The sequence below is a fragment of the Gekko japonicus genome, unplaced genomic scaffold, assembly GCF_001447785.1.
Source record: "Gekko japonicus isolate JY-2015 unplaced genomic scaffold, Gekko_japonicus_V1.1 scaffold2312, whole genome shotgun sequence".
In the NCBI taxonomy this organism is placed as follows: Eukaryota; Metazoa; Chordata; class Lepidosauria; order Squamata; family Gekkonidae; genus Gekko; species Gekko japonicus.
The window spans coordinates 265,696-274,850 of record NW_015162019.1 but is presented as its reverse complement, the minus strand read 5'-3'; the positions used below and the strand labels follow the sequence as shown (position 1 = coordinate 274,850).

General features: G+C 49.0%; 1 protein-coding gene across 1 annotated transcript in view; it reads right to left on the bottom strand.

Annotated features, from left to right (window-relative positions):
* THOP1 (thimet oligopeptidase 1) overlaps nucleotides 1–6,555 on the bottom strand; it is a 22,838-nt gene extending 16,283 nt beyond the window's left edge. Inside the window, exons 1-3 of the mRNA XM_015405493.1 lie at nucleotides 6,482–6,555; nucleotides 3,545–3,748; nucleotides 718–866 (exon numbers count right to left, since the gene is read on the bottom strand). Coding sequence (XP_015260979.1) covers nucleotides 718–866; nucleotides 3,545–3,748; nucleotides 6,482–6,497 — 369 coding nt within the window. The 5' untranslated portion in view covers nucleotides 6,498–6,555. The remainder of the gene's footprint in view (nucleotides 1–717; nucleotides 867–3,544; nucleotides 3,749–6,481) is intronic.
* Between the last annotated feature and the right edge of the window lie 2,600 nt (nucleotides 6,556–9,155).

The following is a 9,155-nucleotide window of genomic DNA, read 5'->3' as shown; positions in this document are numbered from 1 at the left end:
TTCCCTAGCAACCAGCCTCCTGAGCGTAGGCCTTCTCTCGTATCCAGGCTCCTGAGCCTGCACCTTCCCTAGCAATCAGCCTCCTGAGCGTAGGCCTTCTCTCGTATCCAGGCTCCTGAGCCTGCACCTTCCCTAGCAATCAGCCTCCTGAGCGTAGGCCTTCTCTCGTATCCAGGCTCCTGAGCCTGCACCTTCCCTAGCAACCAGCCTCCTGAGCGTAGGCCTTCTCTCGTATCCAGGCTCCTGAGCCTGCACTTTCCCTAGCAACCAGCCTCCTGAGCGTAGGCCTTCTCTCGTATCCAGGCTCCTGAGCCTGCACCTTCCCTAGCAACCAGCCTCCTGAGCGTAGGCCTTCTCTCGTATCCAGGCTCCTGAGTGTGGGCCTTCCCTAGCAATCAGCCTCCCGAGTGTGGGCTTTCTGTAGCATCCGGCTCCTGAGTGTGGGCCTTCCCTAGCAATCAGCCTCCCGAGTGAGGCCTTCTCTCGTATCCAGGCTCCTGAGTGTGGGCCTTCCCTAGCAATCAGCCTCCCGAGTGTGGGCTTTCTGTAGCATCCGGCTCCTGAGTGTGGGCCTTCCCTAGCAACTGGCCTCCCAAGCCTAGGCCTTCCCTAGCAACCAGCTACACCTGCCCATCTGGCACTGCAGAGCTCAGAGACTTACATGTCCCCAGTGGGCCGCTCAGGTTCTCCAGAGAGTCCCCTCCCCCTTTGACCAACCTGGAGCCAGATAATCCTTTGATAGACATCTTGTCTCATGCTCATCTCCACGTCAAATTCCGACAGCTTCTTGTCAGCCTCGGTACTCGCTGTGCGGATGTCTTTGTACGGAGAGACATGCTGAGGGAAGTCCAGCATGTTCCTCTGAACTGGAAGAAGAAACAGTGGGCAGTTATAATCATGTGCCACCACTCCTTTGCCCAGGGAAATAATGTCACCCCTTGCGCTGATGACGTTTAGCCATTTGTGGTGGTGGGCACTGTCGCCACACCCAAGGGAACCTGGCCTTGCTCTGCCTGTGCTGACATCCCGCCTGGGCTGTTTTCTTATGCTCCCTCCATGATGTAGGTTTTTATGATACGGTTCAGATGAGGGTTTAGGGGGGCACTCACTGGCTCACAGCCTTTTTACTGCAATTTTATGATTTTTGACTTATACTGACCCCCACTCCCAACTTAAGGGTGAATGAAGGAGAAGGAAATAAATGATCTTAATAAAATACCCCCCTCAGTGTTCAACACTTCTCCACTAAGACAGGTAGGATGCGTTTTGTGTTTCTCAGTATGATTAAGGTTCTAAACCCTCACATGCTTGGCTAAGGAAACTCAGGAGTTTTAAGTCAAGTTTACCTTTACTCAGTAGTCCTTTACAATGGGGTGTAAGACCTTTGGACTTGAAAGAACTCACAGGCTTTTAGCTCACACTGGAATCTTTTGCCCTAGTTATTGGGGGACCTTCTGAGACAGAACAAAGGTATAGGAGATAATCAAGATGTTTATTAGGACAACCAGACACCTACCTGCGTGAGTGTTCAGTTCAGTATCAGCATAATCAATGTCTACTGTTTATCCTAAAGCATCCTCACTTTCTCAACCCTTTTCACAGATCAATCTCCTTTCTAAGAATTGCTCTTACCAATGAATCCTACCGAAATCTAAATTTGGTTGGGTAGACCAAAGATAGAACTCTATGGACCTTTTGCAGAAGAAACCGAATTTAGCCCATCAACAATCCGAAACCCCGGATCTAAGGTGGAGCCTGTTTATACCCTTCTTGCAGCCCCCTCTCTAAGGACTTCCATCTGTAGATAGGTCGATTGGCCAGAGGTCTGAGCAGGCATCATATTTACTTCTATCACTTGCTCCTTAGAATGGACAAAAATTTTTAAAAGAGTTATCTCACATCCTGCACATAGCCTGAAACTTTATTTTAGACATATGGAATTCATATTACTTGCACAAATGATCCATGCTCCAATAGGAGGCACCTCTCAGCACTATTGCAAAGCAAAATTTATTCAATTTTATTGAAAATAAATATAATTTAAAATATAATTTTCCCATATAAATTCAACTTGGATCACTTATTTTTATGGTTTGGGTTATTGTCCAAAACTCCCTCTGTTTTATTCCTTGTGATTTCTATCCCCACAATTTGGATCTTGGGTGGAACCTATTTTGGTGGAAAGGCAGCATGGAAATGATTTAAATCAATAAAATCTTACCCATGGTGCTAGACCCCCTTAAAATAAAGAACCCCAAAATCTACTGGTGCTTTACAGACCAGCAACATTTATTTCAACGGCAGCTTTCATGGTTACATCCCACTTTGTCAAATAGATATATGATGAAAAATCACACTGGTAAATCTTATGGGGCAGATTTTGGGGGGCAGGGACTTGTACTCTCTTGACTGCCTTGCCAGTCAAAAACTCCTCACAGAAGATTTACAAATGAGGAAACCTGCATATGGCTATGCTGATTACCAAGTTCTGTGTAAATTTAAATTCCCTCATAAATTTCTTTAACCACACGCTGGGTAAGAGTCACAAAAAAATTGTACTATGTCCTCCCACCCCCCACACACCGTGGCTTCAACATTTCTGGCAATGCTTCTTTAGGAGTCATGATGAACAGACATTGGAAAGGATGCTAGCCCAGACATACCAGTTCTGAGCTTCTTATGACTAGCAGTTAGAGAATCACACTCAAAAAAACAGGAGAAACTAGCATGGGCCCCAGAGGGAAACGTGGAAGAGAAGGCTGTGCAGCTCTGTAGCCAGGAATTTTTCCTGAGGGGGTGCCTGGGCAAGCACTAATTAAATTAAATAAGATCACAAGATACCATGGTTGGGTGTTATCTTTTATACCCGAAAAGATGGTGGTAGGGACTTGGCATACTGAGCCATCTTTTCTGCCATTTACCTGTTAAAGGCTCAGGTTCCCAAAAGAAATCCTGATGAGCGCTTCCTAATCACAAAGAAGTTCCGGAGTCCATTTGGACTCCACAGCAACTCCCCCCCTTTCTCAGCTCGCTTTAAAGGGGCCCAGTGAGGCTGACGGCCCTGCGGCATCAGCCTGCATCCGTGGCAGGAGCCAGCTGCACTCTGTTCAGTGGCAGCGGCTGCAGCAGTGAGCCACGTGATGGGCGCCGCCGGCCTCCCCGGTTCAAACAAGGAATCGGGCAGCCACGCTGCCTCCAGTGCCCCCAAGCAGCTGGGGGAGTCACCCAGTGAGGACAAGTCCAGCTTCAAGCCTTATTCCAAAGGTGGCAGGGAAAACGGCAATCTGCGCAAAGAGGATGGCGGTGGTGACTTAAAGGGGAAGATTGGGGCGAGGAGAAAGATTGGGGTGGGGGCACTGAAGATTCAGTGGGGGCATTGTCAGCAGTGCCCCCCTCCCCCCGCTGCCTACAGGCATGAGGCTGTGTGAGTTTGGCACCAGCCGCAGCCTCCCAACAGTCGTCAAAGAGCACCTCTCTCACAGCCAGTCTGGCACTTCAAACAAGGCATGTGCAAGTTCACCTACTCCAGTTTTTCTCCCTGTACCTGTATACTCCACCTCCACATTCGCCAAGGCTTTCAGGGTGTTTTCATACGAGACTTCAGCTTGCTGCAGGGCGCCCACCACATCGTACACTTGCTTGGTCTTCTCAATGAGCTCCGTCGTTGCCCTGTCGATCTGTTCGGCTGTCAGGTCCCACCGGAGGCGGTTGACCGGGGAAAGGCGAGACTGGCCATCCATGACGCTACCTGGGGGGAAAAAGGGAAACTGTATGGCCAAGCAGCAGAACAGCCGAAGGACCAAGGACTGAGAAACACACAAACATTTACTCCCCGGGTGAGGGTAACTGTTTTGGGCAGAAGTGCATACAAACTCTCTGCCCTCGTATGAGGAGCCAAAGCATGATGGCTAAGCAACGTATGTATTTAAATATTTGTATGCTGCTTTGCTCCCCAACAGGACCCAAAGCGGCTTACAACATTATTCTCTGCTCCTCCATTTTATCTTCCCAACAATAACCCTGTGAGGTTCGTTAGGCTGAGAAAGAATGACTGGCCCAGGGTCACCCATTGAGCTGCCATGGCAGAGGGCGGATTCAAACCTGGGTCTCTCCAATCCTAGACTGACACTCTACGCTGCTACGTGATGGGTTTGCAGGCAGAAGGCCTCTAGTTCGATCTCAAATAAAAGGGTTTCAGATAACAGAGCTGGGAAAGGCCTTTCTTTGCCTGAGAACTTGGAAAGGCATCTGCCAATCAGAGGAGAGCAAACGGGGGTAGGTGGGCCAGTGGTCTGACTCAGCAGCTTCCTATGTTCATGAGAAAACAACAACAACAAAAAACGCCCCACTCTGTTTTTGTAGCCAGAGGGGGCCACAGCTCAGTGGCAAAGCACACACTTTTCATACAAAAAGTTCAGTCTTGTTACAAGCATCTCTAGTCCTAGGTGATGGGGAAGACCTTTGGCAGAGGCCCTAGGGCAGGGGTGGCCAAACCTGCTTAACTTAAGAGCCACATAGAATAAACGTTAGACATGGACAAATATTACACACACGTTGTTATTGGAAAATACGCAAATTTGCTTTTTATTAACATTAAATTAGACTGTGTGAAAGAGCCGTGTGTGGCTCCCAAGCTGCCGTTTGGCCTCCCCTGCCCTACAGAGTCAATTGATGCCAGGATAGATAAACCTAGAGGTCTCTCTTAGTATTCCAACCTTTTAAAATGCAATTTTCAATTTAAAACAACTGCTTATCATTTTAGACAGCCAATGTTTTTTTAAAAAAAGAATTCTATCAGCAGGCATTCTCTTGGTGTTGCGCTGGGGCCACATTCCATGTGACATTCGGCATCAGAACTCATTCAGCACAACCCCCACTTATTTCTTAGCAAATTGTCTCACTGCCATCAAGCTCAACTGGCTACACACGGGCAGAACTGGCTATACCTGCTATTTCTCATTAAGACTGGCTGCCCTGTGGGCGCTGAAGACAGCCAGTGCCATGTAGTGATCAGAGTGTTGGGCTAGGATCTAGGAGGCCCAAGTTCGAATCCCTACTTTGCCATGGAAGTTTGCTGGGCGACCTTGGGCCAGTCACACACTCTCAGCCTGACCTGACTCACAGGGCTGCTGTAAGGATAAAGGGGAGGAGATGTAAGCCACTTTGGGTTCGCACTGGAAAGAAAGGCAGAGTATAACTGAATAAATAAATATTTGTATCAAGATCGGTATGAAGATACCAGGGATGCAGGGCGGGAGGCACGCACATCAAAAGAGAAGCTTGGAAAGTCAAATGCCAGATCGAGGGTGGCCTTGCAAGCAGGAGCCCAAGGGGATTTGGGGTACCTGCGACCCCGTTTGGTTTTCAAGGCAAGAAATGTTCAGATGTGGTTGGCCATTGCCTGCCCCTGCATAGGGGCTCTGGACTTCCTTGGTGGGTCTCCCATCCAAATACTGACCAGAGCCAACCCTGCTTAGCTTCTGAGATCTGACAAGATCAGGCTAGCCTGGGCCATGCAGGTCAGGGCACCTGTATCTACAACTTGTGAATGAAATCAGGACTGACTCCAGTTTCTGCACTGCTTGCTTCCCCCTACCTGCTGCCTCATAATTTCTTTCCCACAACATCATCCTTCTTGCTTTTCAGGGGAATCTGGAACACCGGCACCCCAAAGTTAGAAGTGTGTGTGGGGGGGGGAAGGCTGCCCCTACTTGAGTGGGGCAGCCGCTCTCGGTGTGAAATGACAGAGGTAGGCCGCTTCTGCTTTTGGCAGGTCTTGAGGACTAGCCACATGGTCTTCTAGAAACAACTGGGGGTCAGGGTTGATTAATTCAACTAGCACATTTAATTTGGTGTTGTGGCACACAATGCTGCCAGGGCTCTCTGGAGCTTCACACTGTGTTGCCGGGGTGACAGGCCAAAACCAGCCCCATCCAATCCCATTCCTCCCCCCCCTCCCCAGCCCCATTTCTCTCCCTCCAGCACCCCTGTTGTCCTGACTCAGCCCTTCTCTCTCTGCAAGTGCTTGTTGGATGCACCTCTTCTCGGGTTACCAACCGGCCAGAACTGCCCCACCCCAAACGCCCATTGGCATTTAGCTGAGATCTGCTTTGCCAAAATGCAATTTAAAAAGGCAATTAAAGGGGGGTGGGGAATCCATTGGTTCAAAAGCTGGCTGCCCTTTCTGTCCCTCGAGCCTCGCCTCGTGGCTTCCACTTTACTTTCCATAAATGGGTCGTTAAAAGCAGGCAGAAATTCAACAGGTGACTTCCCCCCCCCCAACATGAGAACAGGGAAATCTAATTTTACTGAATGTTTGCCTGTTCAAGAAAGGCAGGAGCAAGGTCAGGAGGAGGAAAAAAGATAATTTGGCAGATGCATCTATGAATCCCACCTTTCAACAAACCCCCCTCCCCCACATCAGCCTCCCCTCCTAGGGATGCCCCCCCCCCCAAGTCTGTTTTCCACCCCTGCAGATTACCTGTGGGGGGAGCCATGGTCTGCTCTTCGCGGCTGCTGCTGTTGCTGCTGCTGCTGCTGGCCACTCACATGGAGCTTGCAGGAGGAGCAAAAGCAGAGGATTGTGGGATGAAGGGGAGGACCCAAAAGGAAGCAGCCCTGCCCTTCAGGGGATGGAACAGGCTTGCTCTGCTAGGGGAAGGGCTGCGTTGGAAGCTTGGCATGCAAATAAAGAAGATATTGGATTTATACCCTGCCCTTCACTGCCCAAAGTAGTCTCAGAGCCATTTACAATCCCCTTCCCTCTCCCTCCCCACAACAGACACCCTGTGAGGTAGGTGGGGCTGAGAGAGCTCTGAGAGAATGGCTCTTGAGAGAACAACTCAGAGAGAACTCTGAGAGAACTGCTCTTGAGAGAACAACTCCGAGAGAACTTATGATGACTGACCTAAGGTCACACCAGCAGCTGCATGTGGAGGAGTGGGGAACCAAACCCGGTTCTCCCAGATTAGAGTCTGCACTCCTAACCTCTACACCAAACTGGCTCTGGTGGGTTCTGTGTCTGAGGACAGTGATAAGCCGGCATCTAAGGCAACGCAGTAGCGGAGCTGCCCACAGCTCCTGGTGCATAAACAAGGGGCCTTATCCTGGCATCCGGTCTGCCTTGTTGAAATCCAATTTTTTTAAATGGCTGACAAGAACAACCGGACAGCTGCTGCCAATCAGAAGGCACAGTGCTGTGTCAGATGTGATACCGATCTGACTCTGGAACTCCATGAGTTTATGAGCATGGCACAGTGTCAGGTTTGATCTATAGCAGCATCTCTAGCCAAATGGATCTCAGGTAGCCACTATTGGGGGGGGGACCTTTCTCGAGACCCTGGACAGCTGCTACCAATTACAGCAGGCAGTGCTAGGCTGGAGGGACCAATAGGCTGACCCCATGGGCCTGAACCAAAATCAGCAATGAGGTTCTTCTTCTGTGCCCCCCTCCTTTCAAAAGCTCTCAGGTAAGACAGGAGGAAAACACCTCGCAGCCATAGTGCATCATCTGGGGACCACACTCATCCTCTGACTTTATATGAAGCCATTTATGGCTTGCCCTTCTAAGCGGAGGGAAATGTAATTGCAATGCATAGAATAAGGCACTCTTAAAGACAGCAGATCAGCAATGGACACCTGCCAGCAGGTTCAGAGGTTCTCTGAAACTAAACCAGCAGGCCACCAAGGCTTCCTGAGGCAGGGAGTTCCACAGACCTCTTTTGCAATGAAAGTCCATCTCAGTGCACCAGTATTTCAGATGTTGTGTGTCAGAGAGGGAGGCCATGGAAAGGAATATTGAAATGTTTATTGTATGTTTCTCCTCGCTTTTTCTGCATTCTCTTCTACCTTTCTGGATTATAGTATGACAAACCTTAGACAAGGGGCTTTTTTTTGGTTTGCATTGTTCTCCCAGTTCTGCAGTTCTAGTCCTATTGCATTGTTTATTGTATGTTTTACACTTTCTGACAAATTTATGTAATCTGCCTTGAGTCTTAGTGAGAAAAGGGCTATAAATGAAATAAATAATAATAATAATAATAATAATAATAATGATAATGATAATAATAAAAGATACAGCCCATTCACACACCTACACACCATGTTCTGATCTCCACAGCTCTTTAATAAGAAAGACACTTCCTGCTGCTAGCTCTCAAGCACCTGGTGAAAAAAGGTACACTGCCACTGAACATGGAAGCTTCTTTCTGCCATCATGAGCACTAGACCTCCATGCGTTTTCCTGATTTTTAAAGCCATCTAAGCTAGTAGCCATTGCCACGTCTTGTGGCAATGAGTGCTGTAAATTACATGTTATGTGAAGAAGAGTTTTCTTTCGTCGCTCCTTAATATATTACCCTCTAACGGCAGTGGCTAAAGTTCGAGTTCTAGTAATCCGGGAGAGGGAGAAAACTTTCCCCATCAAATTTTATAAATCTATATCATATCCCCCCCCCCCCAATCATCCGTTTCTAATCTGAAAAGTGTAGTCGTTAGATTAGGACTGAAGCTCAATGGTTAAACGTAAGCCAATCGCTCTCTTTGTCGGTTTAACCTACCTCGCAAGAATGTTGTGAGGTTAAAAACGGAGAAGGAGGAGAACCAGGGGTGTCTCCTGGAGGAAAGACCTTGTAATAAATACGCACTCTACTCATGCTCCTATTCCTAGTGCTGCATTATAAACTCATGTTAGAGATAACTGAGCTCCCGCCTCTTGCTCCCGCCCCGCAAATGGAGAAAAGTACACTCTACATTAAAGAACCGGAAGTTCCTTCGCAGGCCTATGAAGCTTCCCTTTGGCGCGATCGCCATGTGAGCGGGTGTCAGAGGTGTTTTCGCAGGCATTCTTCTTCGCCACAATGCGTCGCTCCTTTTGCCCGTTTCCGCCCTTAGTTGGGCGGGATTCGGAGCGTACAACAGTGAGAAGGACGCATCAGCAACTCACCTATCGCCAGGTTTACGCAGGCGCCCTCGCGCTCTTAGGGCTAGTCGGCCTCTGTGCGCATGCGCCTACTCGGGACCTTTGGCGTGATTCAGGAGAAGGGGGTTGGCGGAAGAAAGAAACAAGGAACTTGTCCGCCTCTGACTGGAACGGGGCTCTACGCGCAGGCGCAATGTCGCCCCCTCGCGACGCCTGCGCAGTTGGGCAGAAAGAA